The 27359-nt window shown below is 34.5% G+C and overlaps 1 protein-coding gene across 1 annotated transcript; it reads left to right on the forward strand.

The window, feature by feature from the left end:
• The first annotated feature begins 11713 nt into the window (after positions 1-11713).
• On the forward strand, positions 11714-25546 carry JCHAIN (joining chain of multimeric IgA and IgM). The gene is made up of 4 exons (XM_051964604.1): positions 11714-11827; positions 16892-17024; positions 23075-23155; positions 24345-25546. Exons 1-4 carry the CDS (start codon positions 11764-11766, stop codon positions 24547-24549), a joined length of 483 nt encoding a protein of 160 aa, XP_051820564.1. The 5' UTR covers positions 11714-11763; the 3' UTR covers positions 24550-25546.
• Positions 25547-27359: the final 1813 nt, after the last annotated feature.

Consider the following 27359-nt stretch of genomic DNA (forward strand, 5'->3'; position numbering starts at 1 on the left):
AACTATGTCTTTTTTATATTCAAATCCAATAATCTGTCTGCTGTACTATGCTGTATGTGGTATAAACCAAATATTTATGTAATATTCCACTTAGATTTCTTTCAGTTTCATCTTGGCAGACCAGTCCAATGGTTCACTTTACTCCTAGACATATAAGGAACATTTGAATTTCCTGGCAAAAACATTTAATTAAAATGGGAATCAACGCAAATAATAAGCAATGAACATTCTCTGCATCCATATACAAAGGAATGCAAATCTCCTGCATCCTGAGTAACATAATGTAATTCCTTTTCATTTCTCTAATTCTCCTGTGTAATAGGAGAATGCAGTTACTTTGAACTCAGAGTGCTAGGGATGAATATTTAACGCGTAGTTTAGCCTGCTTTTTTGGAATCTTTCCCATGAGTCATTTGGGGCCAACTGAAGAATGGCTGACAGTTTTCACGTTGGTTCTATAATCATGATGCTAATGGATACCTTGACCATTGCCCCATGTGGCCATTTTTTCTTTTTCTCTTCCTAACCATAGCCCCACATTTAGCCATTTATTTCTATGACTTTTCTATCCTCCTTTTAAAACCTCCCTTCTGAATCTTCTCATGATTAGTCTCCTTGCCTAGTTATTAGACAGGTTCTTCCATCTACGGCTAGTTCAAAATGATTTTTTCACTTAATAGTATTTTGTTTAATTATGTAAATGTATTCCTACATAAAGACTGTTTTGAACATTCATTTTGGGGTAAGATTTTTCTAACTTCCCTCTCCCCAAGATAGTAAGCAATATGATATAGATTATACATGTACAATCATGTTAAACATATTTCCATATAATTATATTCTATTGCACATGTTTATTATATATTGGATTACTTGCTGTCTGGGAGAGAGAGCCGGGGAAAGAGAGGGAGAGAAAATTTGGAACATAAGGTTTTATAAGGGTGAATGTTGAAAACTATCTTTGTATATATTTTGAAAAAAACCTATTATTTTAAAAAATAATTATATTCCAAACAAGCATTATATTGAATATTATCTTGTTGCCTTCTTTATAAAACATTAAATATTTGAGTATTTAACAGTGTTCATAAGGGTATTGGTGCTTAATAATCTAATCTATACATTGTAGAAAATGAAGTCCTAACTTGATTTCCCTTAGATATGCACATTTGAATATAGAATAAATTAATATTCTATCAGATTTCTTAGGGAAAGATTCCTAGGAATTATAAATCACATCTTGGAAGAGGTTATGACTGTGGATGGACTTAGAAGGAGATGGACATTCTGGGGTGAAAAAAATGTCAAGGACAGAAATATAGCATTGGGAATTAGAGTTGCACACATCAGAAGGTAAAATGGATTGGTTTATTTGAACCAGGTTTGAAAATGAAAACTGAGTTTTTGGGAGCCTGAGTTGAGTGAGCATCCTTAGGGGTTTTGGTTAAATGTGATAGTTGATAGTAGGGAAAGGAGTTCCCAGTTAGAAGGATGATTTTTCTTGCATTAGATGAAAGAGCATCAGAGACAAGGAGACCAGCCATCAGGTTGTTAATATGTCAAAAGTTTTCAGATTAGCTGCCAATTTGGATCATTCATATCAAATTTTCCTTCCATTAGGATAATTAAAAGTCAGCTTTGTATGAAATTCAACTTCTTGCATAGGGTGTGAAAACAATAACTATCAGAATATGAAAAGATAATGATCAAATGGATTTGTGTTTATAAGACCTAAACTCAGAAACTGAGTGAAAGCTTTGTTACAGTGACAAGGATAAAAAAATTTTATGTTGCTTTGTGCCTTCCATGTATCTACGCTACCTTCCCTCTGGGTGAGCAGATTAGGCAGTTGCTTATGTGATTTCCTTGGTGCTTCAAGTTACCTGATTAAAAAAAATGTCCTTCTTCCAACCTCCCCCCACCCCCCAATCTCTTAATGTCTTAAATTCTACCTTTAATCTGACTCTTTAATTTCAAGTCTGTTGCATTTTAGAGTAAATCAACATGCCAAGAAACATTAAGTATCAGGCTTTGTGCTAAGCAACGAAGATATAAAGAAAGGCACAAGACCTAGTAATTGTCGTTCTAAAGGAGATGAAGGGCAAACAACCATGTACAAACATGGTATGGGAGGGATAAATGGAAGATAATCTCAAATTAATAAGCACAAATGCCTCTGAGTGGAATAATTCTTTAAAATGAAGAAAGTACCAAAGACCCCTGAGATTTTTAATTTGCATAATTTGGTGAATGGCAGGACCATTGACTGAATTAGAGAAGTTAGACAGGAGAGCTGGTCAGATTGGATAATTACACATCCTAAATCCCTATCAGATTTATGATTAACCTAAGAATCCAAGCAACACTTGTAACATTTATTATACGGGCAAACATTTTGAATTCTAAGCAACTGAATTATAAATGAACTTCTTGAACATAACCTCTTTGAAAATTGGGGCCTTCCTAGATAATTAAGTGATGATAATTTGGCATATGGTGATTATAAATGGTTGGAAGTTTAATGTGTTGTCTGAACAACTGTTATGTGTATTGAATAACAGTTTTATGAAAACAACTGCAGGTGTGAGTTTATTTAAAAGCAGACCACAACACAGGTGCTGCTGTCCTCATAAATATTTAACCGCAAAATGAAACTTTAAAAGGCCTGTTTGGAAAATAGATGGGAAAAAGGCAGTTTAGCTTTTAGGATGATCTGATAGTCTTCAGTTAATCTTTGTGTCTTTGTTTTTAATTAATATATGTTTAGCTTAGTGAGTTTGAGATAGAATTCCTCCTTTTGAAGTAATTTCCTCTTCCATTTATTTCTGGTATGGAATCTAAAAATAGTTTCAAATTCACTCAAATGACCTAATATAAAGCAATCTTTGGTAAAGTCTTGAAAAGAACAGGTTTAAGATATAAAAACATAATTATAGTATAATGTTGAATAACAATACCATTCCCATGAAGCTCTGGTATAGTGTATTCAGGAGACCTGGATTATAATTCTATATTTATCACTAATTAGCTGTGTACCACAGAGGCATCATTTAATTTCTCTTAACATCAGTTCTCTCATCTGTAAAATGAGATCTCTGAAGCTTCTTCTAGGTATAAAATTCTATAATTCTACAATTAGTAAAACAAAAAATCCAAAATGATAAGACACTAGGACTAGGTAAAAGTTCTTATTTTAAGGTACATGAATATTACCATTACAGATTCAATAATAACTACCTCTGCTAAGTCCAGTGTCTGGGGAGTTTTACCCTCCTTTTTACATTAATGGGACCCTCTCAGATCTGTACACAGACCTTGTTCATGCCAGGGGAATAGGCCTTTACTTGCACTCTTTGACTCTTTATACCTTGGACTTCTGGGAAAATTACTTACAATTTAAGTTTTATCTCATGTCTAGGGTCTCTGTATGGGGGTAATGGTCTTAGAAAAGTACTCCATGTATAATGTAGCTCAAGTATAGAGTAACTATTTCCTTTACATATAAAAAACAACAAAGAAAAAAAAGACTCATAATACATTAACTAAAGAAATCTTTAAAACACAGTGCAATTTGAAGGCTCATTTCTTCACAGTTCTGAGTCAACTAAACTTCCCTCCAGAGCTGGGTCTTTTGACAAGCCAGGTCATATGTTGAGCTCCTCTCTTTATTGATGATCATCTTCTCTGGTGCAAGAACTTTCTCCTGAAGTTGGTTAATTTTGGTTTGACTGAGCACCAAGCAAAAGTTCATTGCTCTTTCTTGGTTCTATAATATGGCACATCCCCATTGATTATTTGCAGTTAAAATGAGGAAAATTGTTGGTCATTCTCAAAGATTTGTCCTATTTAAAATATTTTCATCTGTGTGCTGGAGTCTGACTATGGGTATGAGTCTTAAGTGACATGGAAGAAGGAAAGCTAGAGAAAGAAAATCTGTTTGCGTAATCCTGCAATTAATGCAACTTTAATATAAGGAAGTTAGGCTACATGTAATATTTCTGAGGTGCTTTCAAATTATGTGATTCTGTAATTTAGTGATATGTAGATTGATTCAGCTTTGTATCTATATGACATGTTAGAAATTTTCTGCACCACTTGGAATCAGAGAGTGAAGCAAGGTTTGCACAACAAAACCCTTCCTACAGACACTTAACCCCAATTGTCTCAGCAAAAAAAAAAAAAAAAAAAAAAGAAAAAAGAAAATCTCTGTGTATCAGTTTCCTCTTCTGTAAAATTGGACTTCATGACCCTCTAAGATCCTTTCTAGCTCTAAATCTATGATCTTACAATCCAAATTAGATTTCAGAGTTGGACCTTTGCCTGAAGAAGAGGTTTTTAACCTGGGATCCATGAACGTTTTAAATTTTTTTTCCATGAATATGTTTTTTAAAAGTATGTTGACAAATATATTTCAACATAATTGTGATCCAATATATTTTTTAATTCTCTGTGTTTTATATTATGCATTTAAATATTTTTCTGAGAAGGGGACCACTGGCTTCATCAGATTGCTGTATGATACAGAAAAAAGCTATGAAGTTGTGCTCTCCAGCCATCTAAAGAGCTCCTTCTTCTCCTGGAAGTGGGCACACATGTGCATGCCTCCTTGTTTGGAGGCCCCACAACACCTATCTTCTTGGTTCCTGGTGTGTGAGAGTCAAGGGGATAGGCTTAGGAATTATCCAAGTCGTGAGCTATAAAATTGTTCCTTAGTGGGCACAAGCTCACTTACTCTCCAAAATTCTCTCTTGGTCTTTATATTCTTATCTGTTTTCATGTTGTGTCACTCCAGGAGAATGTATGCTCTTTGAGGGCAGGTTCTGACTTTCATTTTGTATTTGGGAGGCTCCTGGCATAAAGCTGTGTGCGTGGTAGTTGTGTAATAAATGCCTTGTTGATGTACTTTAGAGATTACTTCTTCCTGGACAACAATGTGCAATTTCAATAACTGCCACAAGGTGTCTGTGGCATGTTAGTTATGGTATCCCAAAGTCCAAGGATGGTCCAGCTCATGGTAATATTTCTTTTTTTTTTTTTTTTTTTAATTTTTTTATTTAATAATTACATTATATTTACACTCATTTCTGTTCCGATTTTTTTTCCCCTCCCTCCCTCCACCCCCTCCCCTAGATGGCAAGCAGTCCTTTATATGTTGGATATGTTGCAGTATATCCTAGATACAATATATGTTTGCAGAACCGAACAGTTCTCTTGTTGCGTAGGGAGAATTGGATTCAGAAGGTATAAATAATCCGGGAAGAGAAACAAAAATGCAGATAGTTCACATTCGTTTCCCAGTGTTCTTTCTTTGGGTGTAGCTGCTTTTGTCCGTCATTTATCAATTGAAACTCAGGTCTCTTTGTCAAAGAAATCCACTTCCATCAAAATATGTCCTCATACAATATCGTTGTCGAAGTGTATAATGATCTCCTGGTTCTGCTCATTTCACTTAGCATCAGTTCATGTAGGTCTCTCCAAGCCTCTCTGTATTCATCCTGCTGGTCATTTCTTACAGAACAATAATATTCCATAACATTCATATACCACAATTTACCCAGCCATTCTCCAATTGATGGGCATCCATTCATTTTCCAGTTTCTAGCCACTACAAACAGGGCTGCTACAAACATTTTGGCACATACAGGTCCCTTTCCCTTCTTTAGTATTTCTTTGGGATATAAGCCCAATAGAAACACTGCTGGATCAAAGGATATGCACATTTTGATAATTTTTTGGGCATAATTCCAGATTGCTCTCCAGAATGGTTGGATTCGTTCACAACTCCACCAACAATGCATTAGTGTCCCAGTTTTCCCGCATCCCCTCCAACATTCATCATTATTTTTTCCTGTCATCTTAGCCAATCTGACAGGTGTGTAGTGGTATCTCAGAGTTGTCTTAATTTGCATTTCTCTGATCAATAATGATTTGGAACACTCTTTCATATGAGTGGTAATAGTTTCAATCTCATCCTCTGAAAATTGTCTGTTCATATCCTTTGACCATTTATCAATTGGAGAATGGCTTGATTTCTTATAAATTTGAGTCAGTTCTCTATATATTTTGGAAATGAGGCCTTTATCAGAACCTTTAACTGTGAAAATGTTTTCCCAGTTTGTTGCTTCCCTTCTAATCTTGTTTGCATTAGTTTTATTTGTACAAAGGCTTTTTAATTTGATGTAATCGAAATTTTCTATTCTGTGGTGTAATATTTCTTAAGGAAGAAAATGTTTACACACTTGAACACTTGAACTTGAACTTTGGAACGCTTTATTAAAATAATTTTCTTATCTATAGAAGAAATCATTGTTGACACATTAACGACACCCTTAAGGATGGGAGAGGTACTGATGAGAAGCAGATAGAGTAGATAGAGAAAAGACTTGCCTCTGACATATAATAAGGTGCATGAAACTGGGCAAGTCACTACATTCAGGCTCAAATGATATTTAATCAAATTAGCAAACATTTTAAGAGCATCTTCTATATGGTACACTTTTTTTTGGGTCAGTCAACAGGCAAATGTTGACCCTACTATATGTTAGGTTCTATGCTAAGACCTGGGGATACAAAGAAAGGCAAAAACAAAACAAAAACCATGCTCCTTGTTTTTTAAAGAACTCACATTCTAACAGAGAAAAAATATAAATAAGTACATGCATAAAAGATATCTACCAAGAAGCTAGAAGGTAATCTCAAAGGGAAGATATCATCAGTGAGGGCACCAAGAAAGTCCTGTAGAAGATGGGATTTTAGATGATTTTTTTAATTTTAAAATTTTTATTCAATAAACAGGAATTCATTCTACTTCCTCTACCCTCTCTTCTGAGAAAAATCCCCAAACCAAACCAGACATTCATAACAGCTACAAATAGTCAAGAAAATGAATTCTTACATTGGTTATGTAGAAAAATGTGTGTTTCATTCTGCATCTTGAATTCATCCCTCTCTTAGAAGGTGGGTAACATTCTTTGTCCTCAAGCCTCTGAAATCATGATTATCTGTGCATAGTACTTTCTTTTTTTATTTTTTATTTTAGTAAAGCTTTTTCTTTTCTGAGGCACTTGGGGTTAAGTGACTTGCCTGGGGCCACACATTTAGGAAGTGTTGTGTCTGAGATCAGATTTGAACTCCCATCCTCCTGACTTCAAGGCTAGTGCTCTATCCACTGCTCCACCTAGCTGCCTTCTTGATACGTTTTCTTTTCTTTTTCTTTTTCTTTTTAATTTTCTTTATAGCTTTTTATTTACAAGTTATCTGCATGGGTAATTTTACAGCATTGACAATTGCCAAACCTTTTGTTCCAATTTTTCCCCTCCTCCCCACCACCTTCCCTAGAAGGCAGGATGAGCAGTAGATGTTAAATATATTAAAGTATAAATTAAATACACAATAAATATACATGACCAAACCGTTATTTGGCTGTACAAAAAGAATCGGACTCTGAAATATTGTACAATTAGCTGTGAAGGAAATCCAAAATGCAGGAAGGCAAAAATATAGGGATTGGGAATTCAATGTAATTGGTTCTTAGTCATCTCCCAGAGTTCTTTCGCTGGGTGTAGCAGTTCAGTTCATTACTGCTCCATTGGAACTGATTTGGTTCATCTCATTGCTGAAGATGGCCAGGTCCATCAGAATTGATCATCATATAGTATTGTTGTTGAAGTATATAATGATTTCCTGGCCTTGCTCGTTTCACTCAGCATAAGTTCGTGTATGTCTCTCCAGGCCTTTCTGAAATCATCTTGTTGATCATTTCTTTCTGAACAATAATATTCCATAATAGTTATATACCACAATTTATTCAGCCATTCTCCAATTGATGGGCATCTATTCAGTTTCCAGTTTCCGGCCACTACAAAGAGGGCTGCCACAAACATTCTTGCACATACAGGTCCCTTTCCCTTCTTTATGATCTCTTTGGGATATAAGCTAAGTGATGCTTTTTATTTTCAAAACACACGTGTAGATAATTTTCAACATTCATCCTTGCAAAACCTTGTGTTCTAAATTTTTTTTCCCTCCTCTCCCCTCCCCTAGAGGCAAGTAATTAAATATATATTAAACATGTATAATTATTCTATACATATTTTCACAATTATTATGCTGTGCATAACACTTTCTAAGAGCCATGATTGCTTAAGCTCATGGCCTTACTCTTGTGACTGAAACTATGGAGACAACAGTAGATGTGGTTTAGGACTACACCAGCTTGTCAGAAGACAGGAACGTTATCAGGAATTGTAAACAGCTACTATCAAAGACTGAAAGTTTTGGGCTGATAATTTGTCAAATAGTTACATCATGCTGAGTATGTGATCTCTTGATCCACGCTGATCTCCTGGCTCAAAATGTCATAGTTACAAAGTCTTTGTATTTGATTCTGGCTCTGGAAGAAACCCTATAACTCACCTTATTTGGTCTTCTTATTGATGCTTCTGCAGAACTCATTATTTAAAACTTGTCTGTTCTTATAGATTTACTTCTCTCCATACTTGCTTTTGAACCTCAAATATTTATTTACTAATTTTTTTGGAGACCCTGGAGGAGCAAAGTTAATAATTAGATTATGAACTTCTCAAGAGTAGACTATCATTTGCCTTTCTTTGTATCCAGGGTGCTTAGCACATAGGAGGTGCTCAATTGTATACAGCTAAAAAGACCTTGAAGAGAAGAACAAGTCCTATTGCTTTTAAATTTAATTAGCATTCTCAAAATCAACATTATTAAAGAGTAACTTTTCAACTTGCTACTTCCTTCTATGACTTTTTAGGTTTCCTGGGATATAGAACTGAAAACAACCATAGGGATCATATAATTGAAAACCCTTATTTTTTCAAAGAAAGAAACTGAATCATCAAGAGGTGAAATAATTTAGGCATGTAATCCTCAGAGCCGGGGATCTAAGGGAACAAGATCATAATTCAGACTCCTTCCCACCTCTACCATTACCACTACCACCAGATTAATAAGTTTCCTTCACCATGTATGTCTAGTTAGTTATCAAATCATATCATTGTTACCTCCAGAGCATCTCTGATATCTGATCTCCTCCCTCTACTCGTGCAGTCCATCACTTTCAGGATCTAAAACATCCCAATAGTCTTTTATTGCATCTCCATGCTACAAGTTTCTCCCTCCTTCTATCCATCCCGCTGCTTCCAAGTGGCTTTTCCCCAAGCATAATCTGATGATATCACTTCCTTAATAAGATCTAGTAAAGCCATTGGCTCTAGGATGCAACATTAATTTTTCATTTCACTTTGAAAGCCCCTTACAACCTGGCACTATACTATCTTTTCAGCTTCTCTCTCTGGACATATAACTCCCTCTCATACTGTAATAACATCCAAATTGGTCTTCCCACAATTTCTAGTGCTCTCTCTTACTTAGTTGAATTTATTCTCTTTATACTTATTCTATATACATATGTACTTATTATTTCTTCCAATATGGTGAAATCTCCTTAGAGTAGAGATAGTTTCATTCTTTGAAGTTGTACTTCCAGCCCTCAGCAAAGTAGTTGACACATAGGTAACTTTTAATAAGTGCTGGTTGATTTCTGATTAATTGACGTCTCCATGTTTACCTTAATATAGACATGTGGATCTGATCTCCTGGGCGCCAAACTCAATGTATAGGAACGCCATATCCTCCCATGTGAGGATGATCATCCATATCTATGAAGACCATCACAAGTGTAGGAGATTCCTTAATGGTATCACTCCCTGTCTCTTTCCTCTTTAGTCAACTCCAATGAATCCCTCTTATCTCTGGATTGGATCAAATGCAAATTCCTTTATTTGACATTAAAAGTCCTTACAATGTGATACCCGCCTAACCTTCCAAGCCAATAATAAATTATTTTTCTTTGTGCACTTTGTGGTCCAGTCCGTCTGGTTTTATTATCATTTTTCACACAAACTTTGTATAGACAGATTCCCATATCTGGAACGCAATCTCTCCAAATCTCTGCTTCTCTCATTACAAATTTCCTTAAAAATTCATCTCCAGGATCAACTCCTAAACTAGTTTTTCCCTTACTCCATCAATTACTAGGGTCTCCTTGCTGAAAATGCCTTGTATTTGTGTCATTCATGGTTTTCATAAACTTATCTGTGTAAATATTGTCTTCCTTCTAAAATGTATCCTTGAGGACAGTTAGTGCTGCATTTTTGTCATTGTTATCACCAACGCCTAGCACTGTGCCTGGTACTAATAAAATACTTGGTGTTATTTGAATTTTCAACCTATAAATCTACATCTGTTGTACAGTAGTAGTACAAAGATTTATTTTGGTGTTCCAACAGCTGTCATTCTCAGGCCTGGAAATGGTGAGATTCAGGGACTGACAGCCATTTCTATGCCTTTGCTCTGTAAGTTTTGTTCTTTAAGGTGATAAAATGCCCTTGTTTTTAGTTATGATAACTGATACTTATATAGTGATTTATACTTCCATGAGGTAAATATTATGGTCATTATTCTCATTTTATATATGAGGAGGCTGAAGCTCACAGATATTCAGTGACTTGCCCATGATCACACAGATATTATGTGTCTGTGACAGAATTTGAACTCGTTTCCTTCTGACTACAATTCCACCACTCTTTCCATTTTCTCTAAGAATTCTGTATGAGAAAGTTGTGATGTTTTGGTCAGTTAGGTAGCACAAAGCTCCAGGCAGGAGTCAGGAAGACTCTGAGTTAATATCTGGCCTCAGATCCTTACTAGCTGTGTGACCCTGAGCAAGTCATTTAAATCTGCTTGCTTCAGTTTCCTCATCTGTCAAATGAGCTGGAGAAGGAAATGGCAAACTACTTCCAGTATTTCTGCCAAGAAAACTCCAAATGGAGTCATAAAGAGTCAGATATGATTGAATAACAACAGGTAAAAATAATTAAAAAATAAGTTTTATGTAATATGTAGTTAAGTGTTACTTATTCAATACTTTAGTACCCCATAACCATGTTGGTTTAAATGTTTACTCTCTAACACAGAGAGTGCTCCCTCATTCCCTAATAGAGTATCTTTTGGATTGCTGTGGGTTGAAAAGTTTATCATACTATAGATCTTTTCTGAACTTTGTCCCTCAAGCTAGTAGTATGTGATTCCTGAAGACTTTGTTGCTAAGTAGGACCAGGCAGATCTTGGACTTTGCTGACATAGATTTAAATACTTCAGGGTTATTTCTGAACTCCACTGAAGAATCTATTTAATAACCAATTTCTTTTCTCTCCTTTCTTGGTTCCTAAAGTAACAAAACAAATTATTTGAAATTTTAAAAAACTTTCCCCCTTTTTTCTTAATTTTTCCATTTTTGTTATTCCATATTTCACAAACATCATCAAACATGAATATTTTCAAATACAGAGAAACCTTTGTTCTTTTCCTTCAAAATTTTGACATTTTGGTTAAAGAATTTAGAATTCTGAGCTTGCCATTCTGAGTACAACTATCCTTTTTACTTGCAATTCTTCCTCTTCTTGCTTCTGTTTTACTAATATATGATAGATGTATAAAAAAATTACAGTAAATGTTATCCTCTTGGGACTGCTTGAGAGAAGTTACTTTTAGTGTAGCATCAAAATTTTTTCCAAAGAAGCACTTGGGTTTCAGTAGTCGAACCACACTTGCCCCTATTTCTAGTTTGGGTTGTTATTTTAGGAAACCAGAAGCTCTATCATTTGCACATCCCTTATAGCTTTGACAACTTCAAACTGTCCTGTAATTTCAAATCTTTCAAAAGACAGACGAGGCAAGATGAAGAGAGCTTTGCTCCTCTTTGGGCTTCTGGCTGGGCTTTGTGGGGCTATTCTTGTGGCAGGTAAGTACTTCTGTATGAGTTTCCTTGGCTAACAAGCTAGCTAGATGCATATTTCTAACATGTTTATACTTTTAATGCAACGATCCTTATAGCAGATAAACATGTATATATCACTATCTATATATGCTGATCCTATAGATTTTTTTTTTTGAAAGAGGTAAACTGGAGAGACAACTATAATTTGATGGATTTCATAGAATTTCTAGTTGGAAAGGGCTTTAGAAATCATTGCATGTTACTCATCTATAAATTATATAATAAATATAATATATATTATATATAATAAATAATATAAAGATGCCTTTTAGCTTCAGATCCTCTGACCTAATTATCATAAAATTTGACATTCTTTAGCACAATCCTTTATTTTTTTAAAACAGAGGTTTAAAATTTTTTTCAACCATAAAAATGTTGGTGGTAAGATGATTTTCTCTTGATGTGTCTAAATGGAGAATAATTTTATATTTTTTAGGCAAGTTAAAAAAGTTAGACTCATATATCTCTTGCTAACTCTGATTATTTAAATGAATCGAGATCTCTTTGGTTCACGACAATAATTATTGCCAGTATGTGAATTTAACAATTTTGGTGAATTGGAGTTCTCTTAAATTTTTTTGCCAGTATTATAAAGGCTCAATTAGTGTGTTCAGATAACATTTGCCTTCAAGAATCTCACTTGAGCTGATATAATTATTCTGATTATAATGGAACAACAAACAGCATCCTCTAATTAATGAATTTTAAAAATAGTTCCTTGTACTGACAATAATTATTAGATAAATGGGTTTTAGGAAAAAATATTTAGGAGAAAAAAAATCAAGGATTAAAAGAATTGACATTACTTTTAGATATTTTAGGAAAATCAGGGGTTTTATCTATGGAGGGAACTCCTAGTATGGAAACTCCCTCTGCTGATGCAAAGTGGCAGTCCATTTTTCCTGGGGCATTAAATGGTTAAATTACTAGCCCAGGACCACAAAGCCAGAATGCATAGAGGGAGCAGACCTCAAACTCAGGTCTTCTGACTTCAAGACTTCTCTTTGTGTCTTTTTCTGGGTCTTTTATTTTTATATTTTATTCTGAATTGGTTTCATGACATTTCTCTTGAAGTCAAGATGATCAGAGTTTGAATCTCTCCTTAGATACTTCCTTGCTATATGATTTTGGGCAAATCACTTAGCCCCTCTCAGCCTTAGTTTCCTTACTTGTAAAATGGGAAGAATAATATGACCTACTTCCTAAGATTCTTGACTGAATCAATTGAGATAATATTTGTGAGATGCTTTAAATATCTTAAACAGCTATATGACTACTAGGCATTTTTATTATTTTAATTATGCTACATAGTCTTTTACCAGAAGATTTATTGTTTTAAATAATGACACAATAATGTAAATAATTCAAACATAGGCATTAAAGAACTAGATGAATGCAAATAACACTTGTTTTTTTAATATTACTATCAATGTCTACAATGAATACCATCATAAAAAGATGTTTAAAAAAACCCAGACAAACCTCTTTTCCTCTTCCTTATCTTCTCTCTTTTCTTGAGCCTTTTCAGACAAGGCTATAGCCTCAGTTTCTTATACAGGGGTAGGTATTTATTTTTACTGTTTCATTGTTCACATACTTAATTAGCCCTTTATCTTATTAGTTGTAGAATAGGAGAATTTTTTTCAGCATTAGTATGTATGTGTGTGTGTATATATATATATATATATATATATATATATATATATATAATCTATACACACATTTGTAAACATATATACATACATACACATATGCATACATATATACACATATACATATACAATAATACATATACATATAAAACTAACTTAGTGGTCTTCTTCCAAATGTACTAAACTTTTTAGTTACTTTCAGGGAATAGCATATTAACATGGAAAACAAAATTCATTATAGTATAATGGAATAATTTTATGCATATTTAAATGGACATGATAAACTATCTCTTAAATATACATACTTTTCCTAAAGCCACTTTATCATAGGATATGAGATTAATAAAATAGTTAATATGAGTATACAAAATTTCCAAATAATCTACTAAATTTGCCCAGACATGAAATTATTTCCTAGTATTTCTATGGGCTTTTAGGAGTCACAAGGACTCTTTTAGATCATAAGAATACATTTAGAACAGAACTTTCTTTCTTTTCTTCTAATGGAGAAAGATATTTAATGAAGGCTTGCAAGCATATGAATCTTTGGGCAAATTTTTAGCATTAAAATTTGCATAACTATCAAAAAAACTTCTACAACTTAAGAGATAGATTTTTGCTTTATGAAAATAAAAACTTCTCAATAATGAAGGTGGAAATCTTCAAGGATAGTATTTTTGGGAAGATATTTTGATTGGTTCTGCTTTGCCAAAGATCTTCAGTTGGAGGCTGGGAAAGTTGCAAAGTGTATTCTTGGTGAGATGAGCTTGAATTAGAAGACTGTTAAGGTTCCTTCCAACTTGAAGATGCTTGTAATTCCTGAAAATAATTCTAAAGATATTCAGAAGCAAATATTTCTCTAGATAGGATGAAATTAATCAACTTCTCCAAAGTCTAGCTAGGACCTTAGCAAATGGCCTTGAAGACTTTCCAACTTAATTTTTTATTTTTATTAGAGCTTTTTATTGACAGAGCAGATGCATGGGTAATTTTTCAACATTGACCCTTGCAAATACTTCTAGAACAGAACTTTCTAAAGTGGTCTAAGGACCTAATTACTACTCCAATGTAGACCTATGACTTCAATATGATTTCATAAATGTAGGTAACTTCCCCACTAATTCTTATTCAAACTTTCCTCTACATTAGTAGTTAGTCTTTATGACTAACTTTATGACTAACCCTCCCTCCCCAATTTTTTGGTAGTTAGCCTTCTGTTGATTAGTCAGTCAATCAACAAGAACTTATTAAGAACTCACTAGGTGTCAAGCACTGTGCTAAACTTTAGGGTTTAAAGAAATACAAAAATAGTTACTGCCCTCAAGAAGTTTATATTCTAATGGGGATCATTTAGTTGTTTCTGTCGTTTCCATTTTACTCTGAATTTGTGACCTCATTTGTGGTTTTCTTGTCAAGGATCCTGGAATAGTTTAACATTTCCTTCTCTAGCTCATTTTATCCTTGAGGAATTGGTGAAGTGACTTGCCCAGAGTCATACAGCTTAATAAGTGCCTGATTCTAGAGTTGAACTCAGGAAGTTGTGTCAAGACTCCAGTTTCAATGCTCTGTCCACCACACACCACCTATCTGCCTCTCTAATGGGAGAGGCAATATGTAACTACATAAATACAAACAGAATGGGAAATAGATTCATTTGGCTAAGGTGATCAGACAAAAACTGTTGCCAGATCTATACTTGAAGCCTTTCCTACTTGGTAGAACTTATCATAGCCCAGGCTTTGTTATCCTAGTTTTTAAAGAATTATTCCTATACTACATGAGGACAGGACAGGAGCTGGAGAAAACCAAGCAAAGCTTTTCAATCTTTTAATCAATATATTAGTCAGTGAACAATATGAACAAATAGCTACTAATGCATGCCCAAGTCCAACAATGTTCATGTATTACAGCTGCTATAACCTCTGGATAATTCTCCAAACCTTATCTCCTCTGGCATATTGAGTCCCTTTTAGGTTGCTAGAAGACCCTGAGGTTTTTAGGGGTGTTTTTTTCTAGAATTATATGTGATTCATAAGTTCCAACTATTTTGGTTCCTCCATTGATTATCAATTGATATCAATTAGCTAGCCAAAGTTAAATTAGTATTTAGAAGTGGGTTTTGCTAAGTGGTATAATAACAATAGGTAGTACAAAATACAAATAATTTTATAGATTGAGAAATAGGAAGAAAACTTTGGATAGCTAGATTAATTTTGTTGGCAATAGTGGCATTCATTTCTTCAATGCCACATCAAAACGATGGAGTAAATTAGGGAAAAATGAGTCTCCTATTCCTATCATTTTGTCTGCAAGAAATTAAATAATTCATTAGACTAATTTCCCCACTACCACAATAAACTTGCTATTTGAGCATCATATAAACATAGCCTTAATGTTTTATTAAAGACTAGATCTCAAGGGAAGATATGAATTGATGGAGAAATTAAAATATGAGTGAAGAAATGTAATGTAACAATTGATGATATAGAATGATGGATTGAAGGAACTGAACATATTTAGATTGAAGAAAAGAAGACTTGGGAAATTCTTCAAGGAATTTACAGTCTGGTTGGGGAGGCAAAGCTAATACATCTTGAACAATTGGAAGGCAAATCAGATACTTGTGAGGAATTTATAGAAGGGAGAGATTAGTGTGGTCTGGAATAAAGAGATAGTTTCCTAATGGAGGAAGTATGACTTCAGAGGATGGAGAGGATTTGGATGGAAAAGGACTTCTAGATACATGGACAGATAAGTGATGAGGAGTATTGCATTTGGAGAAAACTAAAAAGAACAACTTCACTGGAACAGTGAAATTGTGCTGGAGAACAGTGGGAGAAAAGATTGGAAAGGTAGAAAGGGTTTTTATTGATCTAATAGGAAAAGCACTCATTGATCCTAGCCTTGCTTTTTTGGTTAACCACTACTGACAAAATAGGTCTTTGTATGACAATAAGCTGATAGGATTCTCTTTACCTTGGTTCATTTGGACTAAACCTAGGAGAACATTTCTGATTCTTGTTATTTGTAGAGAACTCAGTTGTTTTTCTCCAAAATAATTCCTGGAATCCCCTTTTCCTGCCCCAAAGTATTTTCTTTCATGTTAGCTTTCCTAGATTGAAGCAAAGAATAGAGGGAGAAAGCCCAAACTGGCCAAGGATCATTTCATTCTTTATATTAGAATTCCCACCAAGACCATAGTGACAAGACCATAGAGCCAGTGATCATAGTTTCACATAGTAGGGGTTTAATAAATGCTTGGTAATCAATTATTTGACCAGTTCCTCCTTCTATTTGAAATCAATTCAATAGCAAATGTTCATTAGATTTGCTTTTTTTCCTCTTTGTTTTCCCTTTTCTTATTTTCTATTTCTAGCTCAGTTTGAAGATGAAGATGAAGGAAGAATTCTTGTTGACAACAAGTGTCAGTGTGTCCGAGTAACTTCCAGACTAGTTCCTTCTAAAGATAATCCAGAAGAGGAAGTTGTGGAGAGAAACATTCGACTCATGTATGCAATTTCCCACATATTAAATGAGATAATGTTAAATCAACTAATAATTATATATACTTAATATATAGTGTAAATAACTAAACAGGAGCAATAATGGTAAAATTCCTGTTATACTACCTGGCACATTATACATATTATGTAAACATTAATTATTATTATTTTCTTTGCAATTTACTTTATGTCAAGGGGTAGTAGTATTATGACATAAGTGGGTCACTGTCCAGCATATTGGCCTGGGAATAAAAAAAATCCAAACTTAATTTTTGTTCTGGTATTTACTAACATCATAATATGGTCTTTAATTGACAATGTAGAACTAAAGGCTGGGAATTGTTATTGTTCAGTCATATCTGACCCTTTGTAACACTATTTAGGATTTTCTTAGCAAGATAATTGGAATGGTTTGCAAATTTCTTCTCTAGCTCATTTTATAGATGAGGAAACTGAAGCAAATATGGTGAAGTGACTTGCCCAGGATAACTGTTACTAAGTGTCTGAGGCAGAATTTGAACTCAAGATGAGTCTTCTTCTGATTCTAGGCCTGGTACTCTATCTATTATGCCACCTAATAGAGTTAATGATGTAGGGCAGGAGTTTGTCACAATTTTTAAAAATCCCTATGCCCTCTCTTTTTCACTAATAATCCCACCTTTCTCTATTCAATATCAATAAAAAGAAATTCTAGCATTTACTATGCATATATTCACAAGAAATAAAACAGATTAATTTCAATAGCATCATAAAGTTATTCATCATAAGTTCCCTGTTCTCACTGATTAGCTTTTTGTATCATCTCTAGTTGGGGATCTCTGATTTGGGAGCCTAAGAATAGAAGTTTTAATCCAGGACACTCAATAAGCTCCTATACATAGCATCCTGTAAAACTAGAAAGTTTTGTGTCTGTGTCAGGTTAGTCCTGGAGAAAACAGAAAGTCACTGTATTAATGATTTGAAAGCCTCTGGGCTCATTGCCAAATAACAGTGAGAAAAAATGTTTTCTTCCATCACAGATCAGTTTAGTAAGCAACTGAAAATTCTGATCTAGTCCAGTCAATTCGTCTGTCCTGCCCATATAAGGCTAATTGAACCTGAACTAGAGTTTTCTGTGGTTTGTGTACAATGCCAACTGAAACTTTAGATTGATGCCTCGTGAAAACTGGAGATGGAGCATTTTGCTGTGCATAAGCCAGTGAAAGTTTTGGCTCTCACCCAAGAATTAATCTGCATTCATTTCTCTGTTCAGGTCAAATTGGAGCCCCAAATCCCCTTTGATATGATGATGCTTTTGTAGACACTCTTCTAGATGTTCCATATCCCTTGCAGGGCCAGAACGTGTGGTGTCAGGTTCTTATTTATGTAGCCCCCCATTTATGAACCCCGAAGCCCATTGATATGGGATTCTCTCCTCACTGATTATGGCCACTGCCTTGTGCCTAAATGATGGCTGGAGCAGAGTGGGTGAGGAGGCAAGGGAAGGAGCAAAAGAGAGACAGACAAATTCAGAGAAAGGAAGAGAGAGGGAGTAAGGGCAAAGGAAAGAAAGAGACAGAGTGTAACAGAGAGGAAAAGTGTGAGAGAGAAAAGAAAGAGTAAAAGACAGAGAGAGAGAAGGAACAAACTAAAGATGAAAGGGCTCAAGAGAGAAAGAAGAAGAATAAGAATAAGAAGAGAATAAGAAGAGAAAGAAGAGAGAAAAAGAGAGAGGAGAGAGACAGAAAGAAAAAGAGGGAGAGAGACAGAGACACAGAGAGAGAGAGACGGGGGCGGGGTGGAGAGGGAGAGGTAAAAGGGAGGAAGGGGGAGAAAGAGAGAGAGATAGAAAAAGAGAGAGAGCCAGAGAGAGCCAGAAACACACAGACACACACACACACACACACACACACACACACACACACACACACACACACACACCAGATAGAGACAGAGAAGGGAGGAGGAGAAGAAAAAGAGAAGAGATGAGAAATAAGGAGGGAGAAGAGGAGAGATTTTGGTTCTTCTGGCTTCTAATTTTGATAGATAAGATAAATCTAAGGCCAATCTTTCTTTAAGTATTGAAGAGAGAAGAACTCAGAGAAGAAAATGCCATGAACTGACAGGTTTTTGAGCATGAAAATTTTTGCTAACTAGACAGAAAACATGAGGTCAAGGACTATCTGAATCTGTATTTGCTGAATTGAATTTATTATTGATGCCTAGTCACGCCCATGATGCCATAAATACTTCCTTGTGGAAGGGAGTAGTTTTTCATTCAGATGCACAGGTCTTGTTTAATGCCCAAAATGGCATTCCTTCTTTCATGTTTGTTAGGGTGACCTTGCTCTTATACAATGTATATAGTACATGCTTTGATTTATGCAATTGTAATTTCTGAAAAATAGCATTTGTCAAAATCAGGTTTCACTATCCTGTTACTTTCTCATGTTACGATTTTTTTTAGATTAAAAAAATTATTTAACATTTTATTTCTCCCAATTATGTATAAAAACACATTTTAACATTTGTTTAAAAAAGTTGACTTCTAAATTCTTTCCTTTCTTCCCTTTCCCCTTCACTGAGAAGGCAAGCAATTTGATACAGTTTAAACATGAGCAGTCAAGCAAAATATATTTCCATTTTGTCAATGCAGACAAACAACCCCCAAGAAAAATAAAGAAAATTGAAAAAAGTATTCTTTGATCGGCATTCAGACTCTATCAGTTCTTTCTCTGGAGGGGAATGACATTTTTCATCCTAAATCCTTTAGAATTGTCTTAGATTGCTGAGAAAAGCTAACCTTTCGTAGCTGATCATTATATAATATTTCTGTCACTGTGTACAATATTCTTTTGGTTCATTTCACTTTGCATCAGTTCATGTAAATCTTTCTAGATTTTTCTGGGGACATCCTAATCATTATTACTTACAGCATAATAGTATTTCATCATAGTCATATATGATAATTTGTTCAGCCATTACCTAATTGATAGACATCATTTCAATTCTTTGCCACTACTAAAAGAACTATTATAAGTATTTTTATGCATATAGCTCCTGTTTTTTTTTTCCTCTTTGGGTTATAGACCTTGTAGTGATATTACTGGGTCAAAGGATATATATGGTTTTATAGCCCTTTGGTCATAGTTCCAAATTGCTGCCCAGAATTGTTGAATCAGTTCGCAAGTCCATCAATAATGCATTAATGCCTTAATTTTCCAAATTCTTTCCAACATTCATCATTTTCCTTTTGTGTCATATTCACTAATATAATAAGGGTGGGTAGTACCTCAGATTGTTTTAATTTGCATTTCTCTAATCAATAGCAATTTAGTGCAGTAGTGATTTAGACATATATAACATTGATACTTTAACCACTTATCAATTGTGGAATGCCTCTTATTTATTTATTTTGTATTATTTGACTCAGTTCTCTTTATATTTGAGAAATGAGAACTTCATCAGATAAACTTACAATAATTTTTTCACAGTTATGATTACTAATTTGTTTTTCCTTCCATCCCATTTCCCCCATTTACCTATTCTCAAAAATGTTTTGCTTCTAACTACCTCCTTTCACAGTTTATCCTCCTTTTTGTTAGCCATCCCACTTCCATTCTCTTATCCCATCCTCTCCTACTTTCCTGTAAGATAAGGGAGATTTCTATACTTGACTGAGCCAATTCTAGTAAATAGTTTACATAATCTCCCCACCTCCCCTGTTTTCTTCTTTTATATGAGACAATTTGCCCTATTCTACTTTTCCCATTTGCCTTTTCCTGGTGCAGTTTTCTTTCCCATCTCTTAATTTTATTTTTTTCAGATAATCATGCCATCATATTCAACTAGCACCTGTGCCCTTTGTCAATGTATACTTCTTCTGTCCTAATAATGAGAAAGTTCTTAGCAGTTACATATATCATCTTCCTTTGTAGGAATGTAAACAATTTAACCTTAGTGAATCCCTTATGATTTATTTCTCTTTTCTGTTTACCTTTTTATGCTTCTTTTGAGTCTTGTATTTTCTAGTCAACTGTTTTTTTTTTCCCCAGAAATTTCAAGCAGGAACACCTGAAAGTTTTCTATTTCATTGAATAGCCATTTCACCCCTTGAAGGATTCTACTTAGTTTTTCTTGATTCTTGATTGTAATCTTTTGCCCTCTGAAAGATCATACTCCAGGAACTCTAATTCTTTAATGTAGAAGCAGCCAAATCTTATGTTATTTTGACTGTGGTTCCACAATTTGAGTTGTTACTTTCTGGCTGCTTGCAATATTTTCTCTTTGACTTTGGAGTTCTGGAATTTGGCTATAATATTATTGGGAGTTTTCTTTTATAATTTTTTGGAAGATGATATCTAGGCTTTTTCTTAAATCATGACTTTCAGATAGTCTAATACTTCTTAAATGATCTCTCTTGGATCTATTTTCCAGTAAGATATTTCATACTTTCTTCTACTTTTTTTCATTCTTTTGATTTTGTTTTATTGCTTCTTGATATCTTATGAATTCTTGTATATCTTTTTTCCATTTGGTTAGTCCTACTTTTTAAGACTTTTTTTCTTCATTGAATTTTTGTGTCTCTTTTACCATTTGGGCTCTTCTGTTTTTTATGTTGCTGAATTCTTAAGTACTTTTTTTTGCCTTCTTTAACCAAGTTGTTGACTCTTGATTTTCTTGCATCACTGTCACTTCCTTTCCCAATTTTTCTTTCTACCTCTCTTATTTGATTTTTAAAATCCTTTTTGAAGTCTTCCAGGAATTCTTTTTGGCTACTTTGAAACTTTGGTAGCAGTTTTGACTTTGTTGTCGTTTTGAGTTCCCTTGTTATCATAGTAATATTCTATGGTCAGGACCTTTCTTTCTTTCCTTTTTTCTTTTTTTCTTTTTTTCTTTCTTTCTTTCCTTCCTTCTCCTTCCTTCCTTCCTTCCTTCCTTCTTTCCTTCCTTCCTTCCTTCTTTCCTTCCTTCCTTCCTTCCTTCCTTCCTTCCTTCCTTCCTTCCTTCCTTCCTTCCTTCCTTCCTTCCTTCCTTCCTTCCTTCCTTCCTTCCTTCCTTCCTTCCTTCCTTCCTCTCTTTCTTTTTCTCTCTCTCTCTCTCTCTTTCTTTTCTCATTTTTTCCTACCAATTTCTTGATTTTTAAGTTAGCCTCTGTTCCAGGGTGAAAGATGTGTTGTCCTAAGTTTCAGTTTTTTTGTGCATCAAGTTTTGGAGGTTTCTAAGCTTTCAGTTCTTCCAAGGTGGTACCTAAAGAAAAGTCTGTGCTTTGGTCTGTGAATGGCCACAAGTATTCTGAAAAGAATATTCTGTTCTGGTACTGTGATAGGATCCTTACTCCTCTAGGATCAGAAACTCTGGAATGTTAGTATTTTTCCTTGCCCTGGGACTATAACTGAGGACTGTGTCCTAGATCTGAATATGGGCAATACAATACAGTCCCATACCCAGTGCCAGCAAAGGGACACTTGTAATCTCTTGACCAATTATATGGCCCCCTTACCATTTGTAGACTGAGAGTTCTGGAAGCAGCCACTACCACTTGATTCAGTCACTTCCAAAGTTGCTGCTGGTTTAATAGGGCACAGCCTATGCTGGCATAATTTACTTTAGTCTTATCCCAGGGTGATAGACCTTTTCTCCTGGCTTTCTAAGTTGTCTTGGGCTGGAAAATTGCTTCACCCCATTCTTTTGTGCATTCTTCCACTCCAGAATTTGTTTTGAGGTATTATTTAAAGTTGCTTAGAGGGGAATTTGGGCTATCTCAGGTGAGTTCCTGCCTTTTCTCCACCATTTTGGTTCTACCCTGGAATTATTTTAAAATATTTCTAATAGAAATACAAATGTAGCATTTGAATAAGACATAGAGGATAACACATTATAAGTGTCAAGTAAATTTATTTTATTAGTGGATCAAGAAAATATGTAATTTTTTATGTGAGCTCATTCACATTATTTCAATTATCATCATTTTAATTTATCCTATAATGTGCTAATTAATTGGTATCTAGGTGCTGAACAGGAACATATTTTTCTTATGTTAGTGACTTTGGACAATGTCCCTCCTTCTTTTTTAGAGTACCATTGAAGAACAGAGAGAATATCTCTGATCCCAGTTCTCCTGTGAGAACCAACTTCGTATACCGGCTTTCTAACCTGTAAGAGCATTTCTTTTATATTAATTTAGAGGCTGAAATTTGTGAAAAAGAAAGATTAGAAATAAAAAAGAATAAATAGAATATTTCTAGGAAAAAATGTTGACATGTAGGTAATGAAAACATAATAGTTCCTTTCCTTGCCTTGTTTATAATGCACCCATGTGCCTTTGTCTCAGACTAAAAAACACATTAAATAAATAATTATGACTCCTCACTGCAGAGGTGGAAAGAGTTGCTGCCAGTGAAGAAAGAGCAAATCTGAGTGTCTGAAGAATTTGACTTTAAATACAAAATGTAGGCAAATTTGTGGGTAGTTTTTTTTTTTTTTTTTGGTGAGAACTATATAACCTAATGTGCATAGTAGTACATACTTGAAATCCTGGCTACTTATTGGGGATACTGAAGCTGTTGGATCGCTAGAGTTTGAGTTCTGAGTTGCATTAGGGATAAAACCAATCAGATATCCACACTAAGTCAGGCAACAACCTGGTGAACCCTGGGAGCCTGAAGTCACTGAAATGCCTAAAAAGGGGTTAACTGGCCCCAGTCAAAAATGGAGCAAATTAAAATTCCCATGCAGATCAGGGCTGACAGCATACCTGCACTTCCACCATTAGGAGGAAAGGGAGATCCAGTTTCAAGAAAATTATTATTATTTTTTTAAAACCACATAACCTCAAATATTAACAGCCAGTATCATGTCATTTGACTTTGAGTTTCTCTGTGTTTTGAGGATAATTGGAAATGACTCATTCAAACTGTACCTAGTCAGTTCAGTAATTTAGTGTGGGAAAAGAATAAATCAAGTTAATTACTTGTGACTTGTAGACAAAAAAAGCTTACTGAAATTTTATTTTCCATTTGGTTATTTTGATATTATGAAGATGTAGGCATAGATGAAACAGTGATGCTAAATAAATGCCTACTACAGTGTCTAGTTTATGGTTGGTGCTTAATAAATGCTTGTTATTTATTTAAATAAATCATAAATTGGTTGTACTTCATCATGATGATGCAGAAAGATGGAAGTTTGCCTTTGCTTATTATAAGTTTCTGCTCAGAGTTGTAAGATCCAGTAAAACTTTGATGCGAAAATGCAATTAGGGACAGCTACAAATGACTATTTACTCTCCTCCATGATGAGATTTCACTGAATGGCCAGTATTTAATGCATGTATTTACTTTTCAGCTGTAAAAAGCGTGACCCCATTGAACTGGAGCTGGGCAATGAGATTGTTACTGCCACCCAGAGTAATAACTGGGATGAAAGCTGTGATACCTGTTACACTTATGACAGAAACAAGTGTTACACATCGACTGCCTCGCTTTATTTGGGAGGGAAGAGCACAACGGTGACAACAGCATTGACCCCAGAATCTTGCTATTCTGACTAATTGAAAACCTCCACTGACCAAAATGTCTCTCTGCATGGTATAGAGCTCTCTGTCTCCATCTTAAAACTGCACATTTTTATGTTCAACAAGCATATAGCCACAACTATTGTTAGTAGAATGTTCCACATCCTATTTTTTCCCATTCCATTAGAATGATGTAATTACTATCCTCCTTGAGAAGAAATTCTCTAGAAGAAATCCCTCCAGGTCTGCATCCATTGAGATCAATTCTTCCTTGTACCCACTGTCTAACCTAATGTCTAGAAACATGGGGCATGAATTTCCTCAAATATGTTAATCACACAGATAAAAATAGAGCTGATGACATCACCTTCAAGACAGACCAATTGGAAGATACAAGTAAATGTTGATCCTCTCTCTCTCTCTCTTCTTTGCTTTGCATGTGCCAATTTATTTTTCCCCCAAAAGACTGCATCTTTGTGCTATTGAGGAAATAGATATGCAAATATGATTCCATCTGATGGTATTATTAGCAATACACTAATTGGTAAGCCTTAATACATTTAAAAGTATTTATTGATATGAAAATAATATAAAACAAGAAACACAATATCACATGGAGCAAAGATGGACATATTTTTCACCAAAATAAAGTGGTTGGCAGTTACATTGAATAATCAATTTTTAAAATGATTCATTTTAAGATTAGTAATTCAGGTGTCTCTAAGACCTATTTTTATCCTGTAAAAAATAAAAAAATTCTAATTTAATAAAAAAACTAACATTAGAATGCTGAAATCCCTACATTGCCATCTGTTATATCTTGCATCTTGCTTTCATCTAGAGACTGCCGTGGATAATGCAGAATTGTTATCTTCTTTTTTTTTGAGTGAAAAATGTTTAAAGGATCCTCAAGTTATTTAAAAAATTCTGATCTGGAGTAATCTGTGTTTGATTAATTAATCTTTAAAAATATATATTTCTAAAAATGCATCCTCTAGCACTGTGTTAAGAATTAAAACATTTCAGAAGCATATACCTTGTGTGAAACTTTTCTTTTTTCCTCTCTCTATGTTTTTTAAAAAAATTATTAAAACTTTTGAGTTTTTAAAACATATGCATGGATAATTTTTAACATTCACCTCTCAAAACCTTGTGTTCCAATTTTTTCCTTCCCCTCCACCCCTCCTTTAGATAGCAAATAATTTCAATATATGTTAAACATACAATTCTTCTATACATATTTGCACAATTATCATGCTGCACAAGAAATACCAGATCAAAAAGGAAAAAAGGAGAAAGAAAACAAAATGCAAAAAAACAACAAAAAAGTGAAAATGCTATGTTGTGATACATACTTGGTTCCCATAGTCCTCTCTCTGGGTACAAATGGCTCTCTTTATCATAAAATCACTGTGACTAGCCTGAACATTAAAACAATCATCTCATTGTGAAACTTTTCTTTTAGGGAAGAATAAATTAAACTTCTTTAATCTTTATTGTATCATACCCAGATCTTTTGGCTCTTACCACTCAGCTTTTCCTTAAAGACCTACAATGAGAAACTTACCACTAACTAAAGCAGCTTCTTCCACTTGTGGTTAGCTCGAGTTGTCAAAAACATTTCCTTGACATTGAGCCTAAAATGGAATTTTTCTAATTTCCACAAAATAGTAAAAGCAAAAACAAACAAACAAAAAAATGTAAGTAGCTAGTGCTGCTGTGGATAGCACTTGGGCCTTGCCAAAAATTTCAAGTGTGATATCATACACTTAACAGCTATGTAATTCTGGGCAAAGCATTCTTTATTTAACTTTATTCAACTGTAATTAAAGATAGTAACAGTGCCTACCTGCCAAGGTTATTGGGAGGATCAAATGAGATGAGATTTTTCAAAGTACTTAGAATAATGCCCGGCACATAGTAGGTATTTTATAAATAATTATTGTTCCCTTCTCCTTTCTTTCTCTTTCTTCCTTTTTTCTCCTCTAGAGTCAAACAGAGCCTTCTCTCCCTGATAGCCATACCAAGAATAAATGAGCATATGCTTTATTATAAGAGACAGTAGAGTTTTGTTTATGGCAAAATATTGCATCTCCTCTCCTATTTTTTTTTAAATCATGGATGCCTGGTACATGGTAGACACTTAATAAATTCTTGTTTATTGATTGATTAGTGCCCTTTGATTCAATTAGAGGATTTAAAAATGTTGTGTATGATATCATACTTAGAAAACTATTAGTGAAAACGAGAAAAGGAATTCAAACTTCATGTGTGTTGATCATACTTAGAAAACTATTAGTGAAAATGAGAAAAGGAATTCAAACTTCATGTGTGTTGATGGGTGTCCCTGACTTGAGGGGGCAACAGCAACAACCTATTCTGACTTATGTTCTGACTTTCATAAGCCTGCAGAAAGACAGGCAAGATGACAGACACTTTTAATTTCTGTTAATGGAGAGGCTCAGGCTAGTAGATCACTTTATCTAAGGGATTCTCAGTTGTAGCATGGCTAAAATCTGATTGGATGCCTACACTAGGTCTGCCATCAAGATGGTAAGTCCCAAAGAGTGGGTGGGTCATCTGAAGAAGGGTGAGTTGGTCCAGGTTGGAAACAGAACACATCTCCTATATCAAGATTGTTTGTTGTCTTGGGGAGGAGGGAGAAAAAAATTTGAAATTCAAAATCTTACAAAAATGAATGCTGAAAACTCTCTTTACATGTAAATACTTTTAAGAAAATGGATCAAGTCAAAGTTTACATGAAATTAGCAGTGGAAGGAGGCCCTTGAGAAGCTGCCCTATTTCTTTCCAGCCTGAATGAATTAGGAAGACCTAATCTCAAAAAA

The sequence above is a fragment of the Antechinus flavipes genome, chromosome 6 (genome assembly GCF_016432865.1).
Source record: "Antechinus flavipes isolate AdamAnt ecotype Samford, QLD, Australia chromosome 6, AdamAnt_v2, whole genome shotgun sequence".
NCBI classification, from domain to species: Eukaryota; Metazoa; Chordata; class Mammalia; order Dasyuromorphia; family Dasyuridae; genus Antechinus; species Antechinus flavipes.